This window comes from Ischnura elegans, chromosome 6, assembly GCF_921293095.1.
Source record: "Ischnura elegans chromosome 6, ioIscEleg1.1, whole genome shotgun sequence".
NCBI classification, from domain to species: Eukaryota; Metazoa; Arthropoda; class Insecta; order Odonata; family Coenagrionidae; genus Ischnura; species Ischnura elegans.
Window position 1 is genome coordinate 87850570 of NC_060251.1, and position 22268 is coordinate 87872837.

Consider the following 22268-nt stretch of genomic DNA (forward strand, 5'->3'; position numbering starts at 1 on the left):
TTTTGAAGGACATACCAGGTTAATAGTCAATATCTGTCTTGCCGAGTAATTTCCATTATGCTGAGGACCTGATTTTCCAAAAATTATCTTCAGACGCTAATATGAGGATTATTGCAACTGAAAATTATATTGGTATCAAAACCTGCGCTTTAAAAAATTCGAACGAGTGTGTTCATTGTTGGACTAAAAAGTGGATGGAAGAAATCGGAAATGCTTTTAGTGAAGAGCGCGGAAGGAGGGGTCCAGGGGAAGGAGCGCGATCCCTCCGTCTTCGAAGCAAGCAACAAAATACGGAGGGGAAGGTGCGTGCTCCCTCCCCTCCGTATTTCAAGCTAAGAGGCTATGAGCGAAGGAGCATGGGAAGAACACGTCCGATCTTGCATGTGACGTCGTTGCCTTCAAAGCGAAGGGGCGAAGGCGCAGCAATGTGATATACGCAGTTTGCGTTGCCTAAAGTTTCCAGTCCGTCTCCTCTTGTTTGAATAAGCTTATGCTAAGCTTTTTCTTCCGAAATTGTCCTGTTTGGACTATTTTGAATATTAGTAGCCTTTTTGTAACTATAAATCTTTGTGTCAAACAATTAGGGCTTAAAAAACTTAAATTCTGTCAGATATGCGTCGCGTTAGATCTCTTTCTTTTTTGAACCTAATGCGTGTCATACAATTATTGAAAGCTATCGAGATATCTTAGGGCTCAGTAGATGACTCACCTAGCATTTGGCCTCCATAAACTGAGAGATCGATCAAGGTCAGTTGGTGAGACGGGGAAGGGATGAAACACGTTTCCATTGTTCCCCTGTAACTTGATGTTTTCCTATTTTCCTGTGGGGTCTCGGAAAGGAAAAAAACGGCAGCGGCATTGGCTAATGGGGGGCCGAATGTGGCTCCATTGAATCTACGACGTGGTTATTATCCTACGGCGCTGAGATTGCCCCGATTGTTGTCCAAGCTCTTGGGAAGGTTCATGCTATGTGCCTGTCGTGTATTGCCATAAAATTTTCCGCGTCTGCAATTGTATTGCTATACTCCTGCGAGAGCATTTAAACAAAATTGTTCGTGAATAGGACAAGCATCGTAGAGCAACGGCGTATGCGAAGAGAGGATCGGAACTCTTTCTACTCCCTCTTATGCCGCTATTACCGCCGCAGTTATCAAAATTTCCTCTTTCAATTAATATTGAAAAAGGAAAAACCGATAGCAGTACGCCTGGAATCTCGACAGTTATCGAGTATACATCTGCAACACCACGTGATAGTATAAAAAAATGCCACAAAATTTTTTTCTTCATAGCTTCGATGCTCAAAATAGGGGTGCGCCTCTTACACACGCTTATACGGTATTATTGAATTCAGTGTGAAGTTAGGTACTGTTCAGCGTTTCGCCCGTTGTTCCTTGCCGTGGAGAGCGATTTTTTTCTGTTCTGGCTGCATTGCACGCCCAGCTAGATCAGTTCGCCACAATCGTGAGTTAGTGCACAATTGTTACGAAGTGTTACATTCTGCAGGATAACCGTACTCCTCGATGCCTTGCATACAGTCCGGCCTGTGAGAGTTGTCCAATGATGGCACTATAGGAGGTGCGGATAACCCTGTGCCAGCACGGTTTGCAGCCAATCACTGTCCTCCAAACTCACCTCACACCATTGCCTAGTCATACAACGTTGTCAAATACATAAAGAGCAGCGAAATAAGCCTGATCCACTAAAACATGCCCTTTCTTCGAATCCCCAAAACAAGTGATTCTTCCACTGTGTCCTTCATGCTCATTGTCTTTTCCGTCTCCTTTCTTCAGGGAGCCCTTTGTAGGCATTTCAATTTCGTACCTAGCAACGCTGCCCCGACCTAGACCATTCTGCCCGTCATCGGAAAACTCTCGGCGGCCAGACTGTAGGTTTATCAACTTAGGAACAAGGTCTTGGAACACATCTAGTTCGTAAAATGGACTTACCATACACAGGAAGATATCAACCCTCGATTATTCCATGCCGCATGCTGAAACAAGCGAATTTTTCTATTTATATATATTTCCACTTAACTTAATCGCGTTTATCACATCCGGTTTTTTTCGATGATTCCTAAAAGAAACGTTCATACGAACTTCGTTATTACGAACCTCCAGTTTTTCGGTCCCGTGAACTTGGTAATAACGAGAGTCTACTGTATAACACAGAGAAATATGAATCGGCAGTAGCAAGCTACTTAGGTGGCAGATAGGAGAGGGCAAGGCTTATTAAGGATTTCAACGGAAATACAAAGGGGTCTATGTGTTTGATCACAGGTATTTAACCTGAAGGTTGCTTTGGATAGTCTCACGTGAGACTAAACTGCAGGCATGTGAATATCAGGCATTCAGATTGGGAGACCAGGTGCTTCCTCTGGTTTGCCTTGCATTGCTAAGGTTTATAATGGGGGTGTCCAAAGGCTTCACATCAGGATGTGAATCTGGGACCTTATGGTTAGTTGCCAATCACTCTACCCTCTATGCTATCATGCTTCCCCTACCTATGTTGAAGCAGCTGCCTGATGCCATTATATTTTTTGCTCAATTTTTCACATGTGATTGTCAGTGTCTTGAAGGGTAGTTATGTGAGAGTAATGGATTGTAAAAAAAGATAGTAATGCCACCTTATAAGGCCAAGAATGAAGTCTAAGTTTAAGTTTTCCTTCTGTTTTTTTTCTTTCTGTTTGTGATGGATATGCTTGCATTTGATGATTAGACAGAGGTGATGTGGTATTTTGAGCTGTGTTAGTTTATGGTTATGCACTCAATTACAAATATAATTTTCTTCTTAATTCATTGTGGTTTTTTTCCATATCATTCTAGTTCCTGGAAATCATATCAGCATCTTCCAACCCTGGCCACCGTGGTCTAGACTCACCAGTTGTCCTCAAGGAAGGGTAATGATTTCATCATACTACATTAACCAATGGCAATATGGTTCGGTTTAGGTCTTGATTGCTATGGACTAGTAATATCTAACTAGATGCATAGTGCTAAAGGTCTCTGGTAGGGACCTAGGTCTCTGGTCACTTCATAACAAGTCCTTGATTTTAATCTGGAACATTTCATTTTTATTCCTATTTTGCTCATTTATGCTTTATTACATGAACCTCTATGCCTAAGTTTGGTTGGTGAGATAAGAATTCTAAATATTTCTTGCTGAAACGCTTGTAATTATTTAACTGCGGAATTAGTTTGGATTGATGAGGTCTTTATCCTATGTGAAAATTCTGCTTTTTATTATTCATTGGTATAGTATTCTTAAGTTTAACATTGTTCAGTATGCATCATCAATAAGACCTTTAATCACAATGAATTACCTGATAACCGTTCAACGATGGTAATTACTACAGTGTCTTAAGCCCCCAATCCTTACTTCTAAAGCAGTGATTACCGAGAGTATGTGCTTAGATGTGGTGATGATGAAATTTAGTCAATTTTTTAAAATGTGTCTGTGGAACTAGGGAGTAGACAATCTGCTACTCGCGTTCCACATGAGGACTATTATTCTCAAATTTCCTATTTTGATTTACTTGTATGGTGAGCAATATTCATGGATTCTATGTCATGAATGCTGAATATTGTGCTGAATTAAGGAAAATTTATACGCTTTATGATATTTCTTTGCACATTTTCCGGAAACACTTAACATGATCAAACTCTTTAACTCTTAACCATGTTGTTTACCCAGGAAAATTTTTATAGCCCTAATCAACGAATAACAATGGATTTTTGTATTGGGAATGGAGTTGGGAATTGTAAAAACTACTTATATTTATATTTCTCTAATTGAGTTTACCTATTATCCTCGGTATTGCATACATAATGTAATTGCTGCCTATGGCTTTACTTTTTTATTATAAATTATGAGATTGAAACCAAGGACCTGTCCCTTTAACTTGCACTTTTATTGTCAGAGGAACTGCAAATGTATTACTTAGCTTCCCTACTTGCTCACGCATCATACAACTTAATCTTTACTCTACTGCTGCATGGTTACTAAATTTCTCACTTGCTAATTCTCACAATGGCATAAGTTAGTGCAATCTTATGAAGTAAGAAATATTAGAATGCATTAGTAGTGTTAGTCCGAATAAAAGTGACTGCACTGCTAGATGCATGGACCTTGTTTTGTACGAGATCGCTCCCAAGTTATCTATTGATATAAGTGCTACTCTATGTTTTTGTTTTGCCTAGTTGCCTATCAGTTACGCCAATTAATTTCATATCTAATTATTCATCTTGGTTGAATTACAATGCCAAATTTGTGGCATTGTAATGCCACATTTGTAAGTGGAATATGTTGTTAAAAATACTCATGTGGAATAATTTTTAAAATTTTTTTAGTTGAAACGGTACTTAATGTTGATACTAATATAGATTAAATCTTCACAAGATAAGAGCTATGACAGGATGGTAGTTTTGAGAATTGAAACTATTCAATGCATAGAAGTTAATCCACCTGATGATGACGTCTAACATTGAAACCATGGTCGTGTAAATAAATATGCATGTGAAAGCACAAAGTTCTTCTTTTTAATTTTAATAATGAATCGCTTTCACAAAGTTACGTCTCAAACAATCAATTTTATAGAAGTTAAGATATGCTTTTTTTACGTTAATTTTGATAAGTCTAATATCCATTTATTGTAATTTTTTGTGGCTGATCATATTTGTGACTGCCACTAAATTTGTGGTGCACACCACGTAAATGTCAGAGAAAGGCCCCATTGCATATTCATTACCTAAGTTTTTTATTCCATTGCATGACATGTTTAGCATTAGACTGTGGGTGGCATGATGAGTAAATTCCACAATTTCCGTTTCCTCATGCAATTCTCACCCAGGTGTTTAGATTATTTGCTAAATGGTGCTTAACACACTCCAAGAGCTTGTTTGTCCTCAGTCTGGAATTAGTGCAATGAGGAATGCTTTTAGAGGGCACTCCTGTCTGCATATAATGAATGTATACTGAATTTTTACTCAAATATTTCTCTTTCTTTTGACTTGTGAAATGCTTGCCTTTCCTATTAGGACAAAGGTAAGTGGACCTATTTATTCATTTTCTAGAATGACTATTAGTTACCAAAATGGCATTCTGGCTTGAGAGGAATGTGCTTCAAGTTACTCCTGGCATCTGGCATGATCTGGTCATGAATTATGCACTTCATAGGTACCTGCATAAAAAAATGAAATCAATAATGATCTCACTTTTTGTGTTTTTGTCATTTATGATTAATATAAAACATGTATGTTGTTTCTTAGGAATGTCTTAAGTTTATTCTGAATAACATTTTATTACCTTTTTCTCAGGGTCATGATAAAAAGAGCTCAAGGACGAAAAAAATTTGGAAGAAAGAATTTCAAGAGAAGATACTTTCGATTGACTACTCAGGATCTTGCCTATTCCAAGACTTCTGGTTTGTATTTTATGTATTTGAAATATTTTTTTAGGAATATAGCTTCATTTAACTATTCTATATTTGATGTGTTAGTATTTGAACAATATATTTGAGCTATATTATTATTTATATACCTGCGCTTTAAAAAATTTGAACGAGTTTGTTCATTGCTGGACTAAATGGTAGACAGAAGATATCGGAAATGCTTATAAAGGCCGCTTTATACGGTGAATGATCTTTCGAAAGATCATTCGAGTGACCATCATGCTTATGCGGGAAGAGCGCTGAAGGAGACGTCGAGGGGAAGGAGCGCACAAAATTTTTTTCTTCATAGCTTCGATGCTCAAAATAGGGGTGCACCTCTTACACACGCTTATACGGTATGTACAAATACGTGCTTCGAGTCGAAATTCTTTTCCCCTCATTATTCACCGCCTTCTATTTGGAATAGCACCTGCTATTTTGCACCCCTTATTCAGAATAGCAGCCTAGGACCATACTCATGGTATCTTTACAGGGTCACATATATTAAATCCATAAGAGCAGTCGTTCTAAAATCCTTTGGGATCCTGATTGATTTTTCTCATGTGTTCTTCATACTTACGGGTATGTTAAAGCATGACAGATAATGATAAACAGTTAAAAAGCTACAGAAATGAAATGCAGAAAAAATGGAAGGTGCGAGTGTAAAAAAACCCCATGGCATTCTTCGCTCATACCCCCTGGGCCAATAAATCGGCCCACTGGCACTAAAAGGGTCAAAAACTACTTCGAAAGAGACAAACAGAGATGCTATGGAAGTAGAATACATCAGTGGCGGATCTATAAGGGGGGGGGGGCGATAAGGGGGTTATAGCTCCCCCTGCCCCCCTTTGGGCATCCAATTTATACTAGATGGAATGGTAGTTTTTGTTCGGACCCGCAATACTTCTAGGAGTTTACCCCATACTTAGCCCCCCATTGTCCCTATCCTGGATCCACTACTGGAATACATCAGTAGTTAGAGATGATGGAAAATATTTAAGCTTTGAGAACACAATACGGTAAACTCTCATTGATACAAACAATGTTACTACAAAGTTCTCATTATTATGAAATAATTTGTTGGTTCCGACGAAGTGGCCTATCCATTCTACGGTAAAAGAAACGTTATTGCAAAATTACGAATCTCAGTCCCGGTCCCGGCGGTCACAAAATTAACTTTGTTACGAAGTTCAGCGAAAAAGCGAGGGCATTTAGGTTGATATACTAGGTATATGTTATCATCATTGATCTACGTTTAAGTTCTCTTCTTGCAGTGTGGCCAAGAACGTCAATTTTGGTTCTTTCTCCAGAAGGAGATACTTCAATATGCATGCATCATCATAATAAGCTTCATTCCTGTGGAATTATAGTGATCCACTCATTAGCACTCGTAAATTGGATGTTCAGTTAGTCCTCTTCCTATGCACGTTGGATTTACGAACTTTTAGAGATACGAATTTTCGAAAAATTCAAGCACATCCGAAATTTCTAATTTGGCGCCTTTAGAGTTTGCCGACGCGACGTGGCGTAGAGGAACTCACACTTAGGGCATAATCTGAGCAAAGTATCATTTAATCCAGTGTGAAGTCATGAACTGTTCAGCGTTTCGCTCATTCTTTCTTCCCACGGCGATTTATTCGGCCCTGGATACGATGCAAGCTAGATCAGTTCGTCATAATCGAGAGTTGACTGCATTGTGATGCAGTGTTGCATTCTGCAGGATAACCATTCTCCTTGATGCCTTGTATAGGTTTATCAACTTACGAGCAAGGTCTGGGAGTGCATCTTCTACGGTTATTGAGGACTTGCGCATAATTAAATTGTGTATATTATACACGTGACTATAAAGATTTTAAGAGCGGGTGATTGAAGAGACAAGAAATTTTGACTAAGTATGTTTTTCTTTCTTTTGATGATTCCTAAAAGAAATTTTCATACGAACTTCGTTACTACAAACCTCCGGTTTTTTGATCGCATGAACTTCGTAGGAACGAGAGTCTACTGTATGTATCTTCAATGAGAAACAAATGGAAATCTATATTTTCTTTTCTTTTTGTTTGTTGCAAATAGACTCTCTCTGTTCTCCTGTTGGTCGTGAACCCCTCTGTGTCATTCCATTGGAGGACATCTTGGCAGTGGAAAGGCTTCATGAAGATTCCTTTAAGATGAAGAATATGTTCCAAATTGTGCAGCCCAAGAGAGCTCTCTATGTTCAGGTATGTGAATTAAGTGGAAATAATATTTTTTTAAGCATTATTAAAACGCTATCAAGACTTTTTCATTCATGGTTCATTCTGTTAGATATGTAGATAATATGTTCATTCATTACTTTTTTAATCTGAATAGCTCCAGAAGATTATTGAGGAAAACTTTTATTTAACTTTTAGTGACTTCAAAATTGTAACAAGCTTCTGCAATGCATTTAATAAATAATTTTTTTGTCCTCAGTATTTGAGTATGATCAGTATTTAATCATAATATAAAGATGGTACTCAATGAAGGCGAGGTCTAATTCTTATTTGCTGAAGAACTGTGATCTCTATATTGTTACTTTATTTTTCACCTATGAAAGCGGCTGAATCTTTCTAATACATTGGAGTGTTCTATGAAATGGATTATTACTACAGACTTAGATACATACCTACCGTATAAGCGCGTGTAAGAGGCGCACCTTTTTTCCCCAGAAATTGCAGCCAAAAATGGGGGTGCGCCTCTTACACAAACTTCTTATTTCCCCCCCCCCCCCTCCCCTTCCCCTGTTGCAAGTCCAAGGGGAACCGAGTGGCCTTGGTTTTCAGCGTGAGTCAGTCATCTGAAACCATGGTCAAAATCAAGCGGCAGGCAGGGGAGTTTCTCCCTTAGTGACATATTTTTAAAATGTTCCTTTATGAATTTCTTGTAAGCATTGCGCTGTCACCTCGGTACCCCAGAGGTGAACATGGAAAAGATCGCGCGGGGTTTTTCGCTTCTGAGGGCACGCTAAATTTACTGCCACAAGTGGGCATCCCGCAGCATTTATACTGCATGTATAGTAATCGCTTATCAAACGTGAAGAAACACGTAGTTTTGAAGGACATATGTACCTGGTTAATGGTCAACATTTGTCTTGCCGAGCAATTTCCATTATGCTGAGCACCTGATTTTTCAAAAATCATCTTCAGACGCTAATATGAGGATTTTTGCAACTGAGAATTATATTGGTGTCAAAACCTGCGGTTTAAAAAATGCGAACGATTGTGTTTATTGTTGGACTAAATGGTGTCTAGAAGAAATCAGAAATGCTTATAAGTGAAGAGCGCTGAAGGATAGGTTGAGGGGAAGGAGTGCGCTCCCTCCCCTCCGTATTTCAAGCTACGAGGCTATGAGCGAAGGAACAAGGGAAGCACATGTCCGATCTTGCATGTGACGTCGTTGCCTTCAAAGCGAAGGGGCGAAGGCGCAGCAATGTGATGTACGCAGTTTGCGTTGCCTGAAGTTTCCAGTCCGTCTCGTCTTGTTTGAATGCGCTTATGCTACACTTGTTTCTTCCGAAATTGTGCTGTTTGGACTATGTTGAATATTAGTAGCCTTGTTTTAACTATAAATCTTTGTGTCAATCTATTAGAGATTAAAAAACTTAAATACTGTCAGATATACGTCCCGTTAGGTCTCATCCTTTTTAGAACCTCCTACGTGACATGCAATTGCTGAAAGATATCGAGATATTTTTGAGCTCAGTAGGTGACTCACATAGCATTTGGCCTCCAGAAACTAGGAGAATTGAACCTGGTAGACAGAAAAAGGGCAGTTGGTGAGGTGGGGTAGGGATGAAACACGTTTCCATTGTTCCCCTGTAACTTAATATTTTCCTATTTTCCTGTGGGGTCTCGGAAAGGAAAAAAAAACGGCAGAGGCATTGGCTGATGGAGGGCGGAGTGTGGTTCCGTTAAATCTATGACGTGGTTATTATCCTAGGGCACTGAGATTGCCCTGATTGTTGTCAAATCTCTTGGAAAGGTTCATGCTATGTGCCTGTCGTGTTTTGCCTTAAAATTTTCCACGGCTGCAATTCTTTTGCAATTCTCCTGCGAGAGCATTTAAACAAAATTGTTCGTGAGTAGGACTAGCATCGTAGAGCAACGTCGTATGCGAAGAGAGGATTGGAACTCTTTCTACTCCCTCTTGTGCCGCTATTACTGCTGCAGTTATCAAAATTTCCTCATTTAATTGGTATTGAAAGAGGAAAGTTTGATAACTGTCGAGATTCTAGGCATACGTCTGCAACACCGCACGATAGGATAAAAAAAATGCGGCAAATTTTATTTTCTTTATAGCTTCGATGCTCAAAATAGGGGTGCGCCTCTTACACACGCTTAAACGGTATGTTCTGGGCTGGGATAACCTACCCTGGTGGGACTCAAACGTGGGACCTATATGATGCCAAGCAAAGGCTTTACCCCACTCCATCAGGGATGGCAAATGTTATCTGCAAGTCTGAAAATTGTTTTTAGCCAGTGGTTAAATTTTTAATTTGATTATTATAATTTTTGCATTCAATGTTATTAGCTATATTATTTTCTGTAGGAATTCTTCCAAACCAAATGGTTGTCACCTGATAGACTATTAAGCTGTTGGTTTTGAATTTATTATTTGATTCTCATCAGTAGTGTCATGGTGCCAGAACGTGACGGAATACTGTTCCGGCACATGTTAACAGAAGGCAGAATAGTCAAATAACGCTTTTATCAATTTTGGTGCGTCAAAATTTAAAATACATGTATGTATATAACCAAAACAAATATTTTGTAATAACTTGTAATAAAAAAACACAGTAATATTTCACTTCTAAAAAAGTTGAGGGAAGTGCGTTACGGCACTGCGTATTTTGCCATGATGTCACTGATTCTCATAAGATTTTTCTGTGTAATGCTCTTTCAAAAACTGTGTAAGTAAATGGCAAGTCATTAGTTTTCCATCATTAGGTTATAAATCTTGTCCCATAAGTAATAATAGTAATAAATCAGAATTTTACTTTCCATTTGCCATTAGAATCATTCTATTCATGCATTGAATGGTGCACATTTTCCAGGCTAGCAACTGTGTGGAGGAAAAGGAGTGGATAGACATACTTACAAAGATTTGTCAAACAAATGGTAATCGACTGAAGCAGTATCATCCATCTGCATATGTGGATGGGAGGTGGTTGTGGTAAGTTCATATAGAGGCTAAAGTTATCACATACAATTTGAAAAAGGAGTATAATTTTGAAATTTGATTAGTTTTTTAACAAGATTTTTCACAGTTAGGGAAGTGATTGGGTGGCCTAATCATTGGCTAACTATGTATTGACATGGTAGCATTCTTGTTTCTTTGAAGAATGGTTTCTTTTGATAGAAAGAACTCTTTATATTTCACTGTATTTATGGAATTAACTAGTTACGAGCGTGCTGCGCCCGCTCCCAGCGGGCTGCCCCCGCTCTTTTCAATGCTGGTCCACAGAGCGATAGGCGCGTTTCTAATTTTAAAATGTAGAAAAAAAAGGCAGGGTCTTATGTACAAATTTAATTGGAATGTTCATGTACAAATTGAGTTCAGAGGACCTCTTTAAACACAACGTTGGAAGTAATTACACTATCCTCTGTTAAACGCGCATGATGACTCATACGTACGTATCAACAGGAGACTTGAATGTGGAATCAGCCGCATTTTGATAAAAGTTATTTAAAGGATGTGAGCTATTGTTGCAAATGAACAAATGTATCAGTTTGTGCGCCGTTAATGTCAGAAATATTTACAGTTTTTTTTGTTTTTTTTTTTATTATTTAAAAACCAATTTTAGGAAACAATAGCAAAATTTAGTAAGTAAGATATGCCGTCGCATGTTCTCTGATAAATTCTGTGCATTTTGGTACCTCATTTGTAGAGTTTGGTTGCGTATAAGTTGAGAAAAAGGTATCTATACAGTAGAAATAATATAGAAGATTGAAGTTCGTAATTGAAGTTCACATAATGAACAGAATTTGTGCTACACTTCTCTTGTGCTTTCCTTGTGATTTTTTCAGGAGTAATTAGGATTAATTCATTACTACATCTTTTAGCTGAAGCTTAGGATTAAATAAGTGCTCATACCTGTTGAATTTGTTTCAAATAACCATTTTAAGATATTGGTGGGATGAAGCAAGGCTGCAGTTGCAAGAAAGGCTAAATGTAATCCATCTGGCTAATAAGATGTGGCTGGCCTAATAACTTATTGCTAATTAGCCACTCAGGTGTAGCTATTGTAAATGCTATATGTGTAATGATAATTTTGATGCTGTAATTATATTACATCTTTTGCTAGTTAACTTCTATTTGTTTATCAAACTAAACATGTTGAATCCGGTGTAGCTCTACACAGCTTTGTATTATTATTACAACAGGCTTTCTTTGTAAAGTTCACTGGATCAAAAATTCAGAGACCTTCATTTACGAACTTCATGTGATGAATGTTTTTTTCTGAAAATTGAAAAAAATCTTGTATTTTATTTGACTCTCAGTCAAATACTTAATTGTTTTTGCATAATTTTTTTAAATGCTGCTCCATTATTTATTTCCTTATGGCTGTTGAATAAATTAAGATTTATTTATTAGATAAACACTCAAACAACATGCTAGTAAATGCAATCAAATGCATCCTAAATTTCTGTGGGGAAATCACTTGCCTCATAAGTTTCTGGATAGTAGCAAATCGGACAATTTTATTCAAAAGGGCATTTGTTCTGTTGATCCAGGCGGTAATTATGCCCTCTTAGTTTGGTGGTACAGCATCGAAAATATTCTGATTGCTGAGATAAATTCCTCACCACAACAAAGATAAGAACTACACTTAGACAAAGGAAAATACAAATGGGACACTGGATGCCAGTGCCCTAACAAATTTCTATTCTTCTTCAGCAATTTTTTTACAGTTAATTTTAGCTATGTCCCGGTTATTATCAATATCATTCTTATCTTGGCTATGTATGATTTCATTTCTTTTGCAGTTGCAAGGAGATGAAAGAGGGTGCCCCTGGGTGTAGGGCAGTGTCTCAAGGTGTCAGCGAAGATAGCCTTTGTGGAGTTGAAGGTCAAAGAGATTTAGATCCAGAGCGACAGCTGGAAAGGATACGGTCTCTCTTGGTATTTGGCATGGGGCGTCTAGATGCAATGGCATTGGTGTGCCGAAGGAGGTTGAGCCGGGCAGTTGGAAAAGGTGACGATGTTGAAGACAGTAAAGGTAGGAAGACCCTGTATTTTCAGCTCTAAAGCCCCCACCTCTTTAGTTGATAGCAATTGAATGTATGTTTGAGATATGTACTTTGCTTTCTCCATTCTCAAATTTGAAGAGATAGTATAGGCATATATTAAGGTAAACTTACTCTGAATAGGGTGTTCCTAATGTGATACATAATTAACGTGCTTTGTGAACGGCATTGAAATTCATTGTAATCGCCATGGGAACAGCAGTGGCTCTAGCAATAGGGTGGTTTCCTATTATTTTTTTATTGCCTAAATCGAAAGATCATTACTCTTGGAGTACATATTTCACGCTTTTAGAATTTTAAATGACGATATCTATTTTTGCGATTAAATGAAAAGTGTAAATTTTCAAGCGTGCCAAAATGCAACGGCTAAGTATGAATTCTGGGAAAAGTCTGTGTGACATCATTCTGGTTCCCTCTGCCGCCATGTGAGGTGACCTTGGGGCAAGGATATGTGCGCCGCTGCGATGCATGCTGCTAGCAGGTAGCAGAGTACCCTGCTAGCTGGTAGCGCTTGGCTTAAATAAGGATTATCAATACCTTATCAAACGAAGGAAACTTTCCGACCATAGGCAGTTTTAATAGGTGATTATTAAGAGATGTTTCCCTGAGCTCTTTGCCTCATGCATGCATTGGTAACCTCAGACGATGTATAACTCCTATCCTCTCGTATAGAAACTAGGTCCCTGTGACGTCACGTGGAGTGGCATCGCATGGGCGCCAATCTGGCCCTTTTCAAATGAGGATAAAAATGGACCATAGTCATTCGTCTAAACTGGTATTTCTAAAACGAAATAATTTGTATATTATGAATACACTAATGGTGGGTAACGAATCGCAATCAATGCCTTTCGTTTTCTTTGATGAAGGAAACTACCCTATTGTCACATGGGTGGGCCTTCCTTGTCATGAAATCCACTTTGATTGTATGTTTTATTTTACGGAGTCAATAAGGAAAATACAAAATTGTTTAGAAAGTTAAGAGAGCGATTTTCCATATGTCTGTATGGAAAATATTTTGATTTTATAAAATAAAGTATTAATTTGGACTTTGATTCTGAAATTTGTCTGTGTTATTTGGGTGGGCCTTGGCCCTCCTCTAGAGCTGCCATTGCATGGGAATAATTCCACTGGGCTGGAAATCGAACCACAATGACACCAAGGACAGTTGACCATGGTAAACTGCTCTGGGAACCTAGGAACCTTAATGTGGTCTGTGCCGTGGCCTGGAAAGCCTAATGTCCGTGGTTTGATTCCCCGTTGGGAGGAATTTTAGCCTATTACAATTACTGGGAATTGGGTGTTCCTAGTTTCTCAAAAAGATCAATTGATGGTGTAGATGTTTATTTTAAGTCTTATTTTGTATGTTGCAGAGAGAACAAAGGATTATGTAGGGCCACGTAGCCAAATGCGGGACAGTTGGACTGGACCAATAGAAGACCCCTCCTCTTGCTTGCGAACGTTGACCATGCTGCAGGAAGCTGTAGCAAAGTTGGAGAAGGAGCATAGAAGGTACCTGCAGACCTCAGCTCAAGAAATGACCATTGGAAGCAAGTGAGTTGAATATCTAATCCTCCTCTTGAAGTTTTGATGTGCCCACAAAGGTTATCAAAATCTATTCGTAAAGGTTATTTTTTTTTTCAAAAAGTTTACATTTTAAGTGCAGTTAAATTTTAATGGAATTACCAGTTACTACAAACAGGTTTATGAGCTTTTTGGGTGTGAAAATGTGTTCGCCTAAAACCTCACGGTGGGAAATTAGGGGAAGTAGGAGTTAAGTAAAATATCGCGACTGACATAATGCCTCTATTTACGTGCCTATTCGTAAACATCGCATCGACAATACTTCGTAGTTTAACATGTCAAGAAGGTCGCGCGGGGTATTTCGTACACTCCTAATTAACCCTTTGCACTGCTGTGAATGTACCTGGTACGTTCGCAAGGCAGGCTGCTGTGAACGTACTTCGAAGACTACTCGACTACTTTTCGCCGAAGCACTTCGAAGGGTCCCTAATCCGGGACCCTTTCCTCGACGAGCTCATCCTCGCTGGCCCCTCTCTTCGACCCTCCGAGCCTTTCTCCCCAAAAGTGACCGCTCTGACTGCATTTTGAAAATCTATCAATCAATGCCATCATCAAAAATAATTGTTTGCATCGCACTCCTGCCAATCAGGCTTTCAAGTACGTCTCTGAACCGTGTTTCTGCGATGAGAAATAACGATTTCGTTAACTTTGCTAAAATGGCAAAGTTAATACAATGGCCATTTTTCATTGCAGGAACACGGTTCAAAGACGTACTTTATTTCCTCCAGTACAATCGCAAATTGCTGGAAATCGGTCGGATTCCCTTTGATAGCGTATCATGAGGATGTTCTCGAGGTTGGTAATTGATACAACTAGCCTACTAGAAATTCTACTGCTATAATATCGCGGCTATGGTTGATTCGTTACGTTATACCTTCAGGAAGCTGCACCGGATAAAATCACGGAGGGTATTAGAGGCTTAAAAGATGATTTTGAAAAATTCTTGGAAAAAGCAGGTAGAGCACAGCGCGCAACATCAAACGATTAATATGCCATTGACGATGATCTCCGGGCTTGCTACAATGGGACGCTGGTACATACGTCGGAAGAAGCAGCGGCCGGGACTAGTCAGAATAGCAGTGACGACGAAGATGAAAGTGAGGAAGTAATTTCACCAAATAAAAAAGAAGTACAAGCTGCCCTCCAAACATTAAGATATATTGATCTGGCTAACGAGTTAGGTCCCCAATTTCATTCCCATTTATGCAAGTGAGAAACCATGGTGGAAGCGGCGACGGAGAAGGGCAAAAAGAAATAATAACAGATTTTTTTAGTAGTATCTTTTCGTGTATACAATAGCATTCCTGAGTAAACAACTTAAATATCTTAAGTACTGGGCTCTATTAACCACAAACTTATTTTTCAGGCTACTCGTAATGAAGATGCACTTCTAACTCTAATCATGAACTTTCTTCTCGCGCGTCTCCCCGTTTTCCCACGCCGAGAGATCTTTCTTTCCAAAGTCTTTGCTTACTTCCTACCGCGGCCTCCTGCTGATCTTGCTGACACCCACCTTACGCATCCCAAACCCCTCCTTCCCCAGCATTTCCCATTCAATCCCCCCCTAAGGTTACGGAGCTTGAGTGCGTCGTAGAAAAATACGCCCCCCAAAAGTAGACTGAGGCAGAGCTGAAAGCCCTTTCCCCACCCTTCTTTCTCCACCCTTCTTTCTCCTGCCCCCTTCACCCCACCATACGCTGACCGCTTCCCAGGCAATCCCCCTCCCACTCTTATTCACCCCACCCACTGGGAACGTTCCCCGATTGTGGAGAAGGGCATGGTTCATATTTACCTGCAACGGGGGTAAGTTATTAACCGGAGAGAGGCTGAAGAAGTATCTTCCACTGTCGGGGAAATGGAGCCGCGCTTATAATTGTCTCTTTCCTTCTCTGCTGACGTTTCAATTGAAATTATTTTCTTTGCTCTTTCCTCACTATATTTATTTACGATTATGGCGCGACTATTTTTAATGCTAAAGCTAAGAAAATCTTTTTTCTACGTCAATGATTCTTTGCATAACTTTCAATACGGCGGAGAAAGGGACACGAAAACTACATGAGGTGAATGTACAGGTTTTTGCGTGTCATTTTTGGGAATTCACGCAAGTGAACCAATACCTCACACACGTTGAGAAATGATGAAACATCTCTCGTAGGAGAACAATCAATGCGAATAATAACGTTTCTCTCTTTATTTTTCCGATAATGGAAGATGTTTCTCCCCTCGTTTTCCGGTTGGAACCTTGCTCCTGTCAGCATAAAAGGAGAGAGAAATACTATATGAACATAGCACTTCACACCCGGTATGAAGAATAAAGTCTTTCGTAGCAATGTCTGCTAAGATGACGGAGCACAGTATCCAGACAGTGAACTCAAACAGAATTTACTTCAAATATTCGCCAGAAGATAACATATCTTATATCCTACGTAATTTATGATCGTAACTGAATGTCAATGAATATAACTAATGGAAAAGATAGCACATTCAACTGAAAATACGGAGTAACTCGAAATATTAACTTACTAAGGTTATTTTGGAAACGGGTGGAGGCCCTCGTTTTTCTTTTTTTTTTTCTCGTCACTGAGCGATAGAGGGCGACATAAATGGCGGTTAGGCCGGCTGCCGCTAAAATTCCGTGGGTGCTGGAAACAAATATATATATCTTACGCGAACTTAATAGTTGTTATTCGCTCCTAACCACAAATTTATAACATTAAATTCTTATAATAAACTTTGCAATTTATTATTTGATTATGTTTTCTAAACTGGTCGGGAATTTCTTAAGCGATCGTTGATGTTGAAGTATGAACGAGAAATGAGAATTTTATGGTGGTATAATTATTTAATGATCTTTCACAGCATAAATCGATAACAAAAAGCCTTTTCAATGAATAATACCGAGAATAACCACCGAAAACATTTAAATAAGACCACTAAAGAAAAAAAAATGGCGGAAGAAACAAAAGCGAACATTTTTTCATGACTTATGAAAAAGGTTTGAATTTACGAAACTCGATTTTACGAAGTGCCAATTTTTCGGTCCCACTGACTTCGTAAAATCAAGAGTTTACTGTAGTACTTGTGAATTATTTGGAAATGCTGTGATACATCTTTGAGGTGGGCAGTTGGCAGTTCAAATGCTAAAATTTTTCCTCATTTTGACACTGGCCTCGGGCCCTCTTGGGGTGTCTCCCGATGTCCCCCATGCATAAGCTCCTGTTTGCTTTCAATAAATATTGCTAGGCAGGCAAAAACAACTGGCAGAGTCTGCAGGAATTAGTGAGTCTGTTTAAGGTAAATGCTTTTAGTGGAAGATTTCTCGCGTGCCTTTGGAATGAAGTTTGACTGGGCAAAAGGGCAAGCCACGCCCTTTTTTATGTGCAGGCTTCTGGTAATTCATTACTCTAGAATTAATGTTGAAGGAAATCAGTTACCGACAATTCCCAAAAAAAATATCATTATTGGGTTGAAAATTGGGAACTTCAGATCAATTAGAAGCCAAGCAGTGAATTACTTGGATGAAATTGTCGAGCCACCTCGAAAAAATTTAAGTTTTATGATTGATTAAATTGGCTTGAAAGTGAGTTTTGGTCAATTCCAGTGTTTTTTGTTTTCCCATTTTGGATCAGATCCTGGTATCATTTCTTGGGTCCAATTCTTGATTTCAATTCTCAATCAAGAGTTTCCTTTTGTTACTAAATTTCCAAGTAATTCCTGGCCTTGGTGAAGGTAGGGTTAAGTCCTTGCCTGCCAAATGGAAGGTTGAGGGTTTGAGTCCCACCTGGGTAAGTTATGTTGGGTTTGTGATGGTACAATGGTTGATTGCATGGGGATTAATGACTGTACAATTGTTGATTTTTGGGACCCTGAATATGATGGCTGTTTTTAGGATATTGGAAATAATTAAATAGAGATTGACAAATTTTATAATGGTAAGAATTATGGAAACTACCTAAAATAATGCATCAAGTTATCTCACTAGTTACTGGTCGCATATAACATTTCTCCTTTTAACTTATGTAATGTAAATTAAGCCCAAAAATTTTTTTGAACTGGGTTTTATGCATATTAATTTGTCGATGATCCTTTTTGGTTTTTGTTTCCAATTCCGGTTTTAAGCTCAAGAGCAGTTGGAACTAGGAATCAAACTGACCCCTCTCTACTTGAGACTAATGTTGTTAATATTATTTTAATAATATAAATTTATAATATATTTTGTCCACAGACAAGCTCCTATCGGTGATGACAACTATCTGATGCTTGTTGCACAAGGTGGGCACAAGGACATTCACCTGCTGAGAAAGACGTACAGCTTACCGAGGTCTTGGGACTAAATGTGCATTTTATTGTCGATATGTAGGTATCATTTCTTGTTCAAATTTGGCCATTGTGGGCCAGCCTGGCAAGGCTTAAATGTAATGCTAAAAGTTTCCTCGTGATTGCAGCTGTGATGTGACTAATGAGTCCATTTGGCTGGTTGTTGTTTTGCAAAGAAACAAGATTTGTTCTGTCCCATGTATATTAATGCCATTGTTTTTTTAATATTAGGATACCAGTTTCAGACAGTAATAATTAGGTTATTTGAGCTTGGAGAGTGGATTTATGTCTAATAATGAAATTGTGTTCTAGGACTTCTTACTGATTATTTTAAGGCTTCAGATATGCCTTTAAATATACAAATGGTCCTATTATTTATCTCATAAATTTCCATCCAACTAAAGATTCAAAGATGGATAAATTATGTACAGGTATATTTCACTATTGCATGTGAGATGACTGTGTGATTATTTTCTACTGTGGAACTTTGAGCAGTGAGTATTTTATGATACTGTCAAGTACAAAAACATCTCCTAATAGAGTGAATTTAATTGAATCTATTATTTCACAGCAGGAGTTAACCTTCTGTAAAGGCTTAAGAGTTAGTGATGATAATTTCTGGTGAATGTATGCTTTGGAAATAAGGAAATATGGCTAAGGTGAAATATGGTAGTTTGTATGCAGGAGTTATTGAAAATAATCAGAGAAACTATTTGTTCGTGATAATCTTATGTAAACTTTGAATGAATTTTCTATTTTAGTATTGTTGAGATCACTTGTTTTCCAGTTTAGATTATGACTTATAATCTATGATATTTCTGAGTCTTGCTCAAATTGCTACATATTTATTTCTTTGAATAATCTCTTTTTATACTAAATGAATCAAATCATGACCAGTTCATTGTGATACTTGTGCTAACATTAAGAATTTTTTTGTGATTATGTTATGTGCATTATCGAACTTCTTTCGGTTTCAGCATGTATGCTATTTTAGGAAGTGACTGAGAAAAGTGGAATGCAATTGAGGTATTCCCCCTTTAGGTTGTGAAATGGATGTTTAAATAATGTGGGAAAAATGTTGAGTATCATGTTAGTGACATCCTTACTACCCACTATTACTCTTGTTTTGTTATGGGAGGTATGAGTTATTGAAAGTTAAATAGTGAGGATAAAAATACATCCAGTGAGGACGAGCACAATCTTTCTCTTTAGCCCTTTCATTTCCTCGGGTCTGAGTCGCATTGCATACAAATTTTTCTGGTTACAGTAGACTCACGTGAACACGAAGTACGTTATTGTGAATTTCTTGTTTTTACAAAGTAAATTGTTGTTCTGATGAAAAGGTGAATTCAATCTATAATAAAAGAAACATAATTAAGAAATTGCGAACTTCAGTCCTGGTTCCGGCGGTTATAAAATGATTATTATTATCACGAAGTTTCATGGATAATCAACGGCATGTAGGTAGATATACACTATGCTACATCATAATCATTTTGCTATGTTTAAGTTCTCCTCGTGTATTATGCCCAATTATGGTTCTCTCTGCAGTAGAAGATATGTCAGTATCCATGCCAAGTCATACAATCAGGTTCATTCCTGTGGAATCATGGTCACCCACTCATTTACCGATCGTAAATTAGCCGTATGATAAGTCCTCTTTTGATGAACATTCAACTTTCAGAGATACAAACACTCAAAAAATTCGAGCATGCCCGAAATTTCATATTTGGTGCCTATGGAGTTGACCAATTTGACACGGCATGGCATAGGGGAACTCACACTTTGGGTACAGTCTGACCAAAGTATCAATTGTCCGTTGTGAATTCAAGAACTATTTAGTGTTTTGGCCATTCTTCCTGCTTGAGGACGGCTAATGGCTCCAGGCACGTAGCTAGATCAGTTTGTCACCATCATGAGTTAACGAAACATTGCAATGCAGAGTTGCATTCTGCAAGATAACCACACTTTTTGATGCATCGCATAGGTTTATCAACTTACGAACAAGGTCTCGGAATGCATCTTGTTCGTATACTGAGGATTTACTGTATTTGTTCATTATTTAATCGTGTATATCATGCACGTAACTCTTAAGCTATTCCGTGGCATAACGTAAAGTGCAGTAAATTGAATTGACAAGGAATTTTAGCCGGGTGTTTTTTTTAATCCATGATTCCTTAAAGAAATGGTCTTACAAAGTTGGATGTTACGAACTTCCGGTTTTTCGACAGGTTGCGTTCGGCCGCCACCGCGCTCCCGCCAGGCTGCTCTGGTATGTATGGACGCAATGAACGCTACATTACTGTTTAGCCACCGCGGCCAAACGAGAAAGTAGTGCACTGTGGCGTAAATTATCGCGAGGATGTGCTAAATCCATCTCACCATACTGAAGCATTTTCGGGTGAAACACAAGTCGGTATGCGATGAGAAAGTAAAATTCGGGGGAAACGTGCATGAGGAAAATTTGAATTCAGTCAATGGCAGGGGGTAGCCAGGATTTTTTTAAGGGAGGGCCCAAAACCAGGGGGGGGGAAATTTTCAAACAACAGGGTACAAAGGAGAGGGTTTCAAACTAATTTTAACAGCCTTCGTAATAGAAAAAAACTTCTTTTTTCAAAGATTCATTTTTTTCATTTTTCATTTATTTTGTTTCCTTTTATGAAGGAAAGTAATTGTGTTTTTTTATTTTGGGGGGTCCTCTCGCTACGCTACTGGTCAGTTGTTCATCCTAAGATTTTTCCTAAATTCATTTCCAAACCCAAGCGTAACAGTTTAGGCCCTGAGTATGTAAAGATGTTTAAAAAAACAACTTGAAAGCCCATAAAATAATTTTTTATTTATAAAAATATTTAAATGTGTATGAAAATCTAAAAACCATTCCATTAATTGTATGTACCCAGAATAAACTTGAATAATGACTTTGTTTAATGGCAGGAATTTGAAAATGCATTTGGATTCGAAAATATCCTATTCGAAAGATCTGGCTCCATAAATCCTGGATCCGTCCATCCCTAGTTATTTTATTCCATTCAATTCTTAAATTTTAATGACAGCAATGCTACAGATAAATCAAAATCGTACCTTTTAGAAGGAATAAGAATCGATGGAATCGAGAATCGATTTGAAGGAATCGGAATTGGAATCGAAAAAAAATGGAATAGACTCATCCCTACTTATTAGAGTATACAATTCAAAGACACAGTTTCTAAAACTCCTCCTTTTAATTAATAAAAGATGAGTTTGTACATCTTAAGTTCTTTTGCTGACAATTGGATTTTTTTGCAATACATAAACGATCACTAGCCATCTACGGAAATTATGGCAGTCATAAAACCACAATTCTATATCATTTTCCTGGAAGGCCTTACTTACCATGTTAATGTATTTTCTTGGTTGCCACTTCAAAATTTTGTTTCTTTTCATGAATGTGCTTACAGGAGTTGTTATGGGTTTTTGCTGCAAGTGCTTTAGGCTTGCCATGAGAAAAATTGTGCGTTGAACAATTTTTAACAATATCCCACCTGCCTTCATATTAGGTATTAATTGCTCCTTTCGGGAGTCGCGCCAGCAAAAAATTACTGTATGGTATATGCAATGATTATTAGTTAAGGTTTTCTACTTGCTAAGTTTTACTTACATAGAGTATTTTGCAAATCACCTCAACCGTCCTCAACCCCCAATTT

General features: G+C 38.2%; 1 protein-coding gene across 2 annotated transcripts in view; it reads left to right on the plus strand.

Annotated features, from left to right (window-relative positions):
- The window catches only part of LOC124161115 (GTPase-activating protein), a 36325-nt gene extending 15448 nt beyond the window's left edge, over positions 1-20877 (plus strand). For both annotated transcript variants that reach the window (XM_046537328.1, XM_046537329.1), the window contains 7 exons: positions 2823-2896; positions 5313-5419; positions 7496-7641; positions 10494-10612; positions 12427-12659; positions 14058-14238; positions 18494-20877. In XM_046537328.1, coding sequence (XP_046393284.1) covers positions 2823-2896; positions 5313-5419; positions 7496-7641; positions 10494-10612; positions 12427-12659; positions 14058-14238; positions 18494-18602 — 969 coding nt within the window. In that variant the 3' untranslated portion in view covers positions 18603-20877. The remainder of the gene's footprint in view (positions 1-2822; positions 2897-5312; positions 5420-7495; positions 7642-10493; positions 10613-12426; positions 12660-14057; positions 14239-18493) is intronic.
- Positions 20878-22268: the final 1391 nt, after the last annotated feature.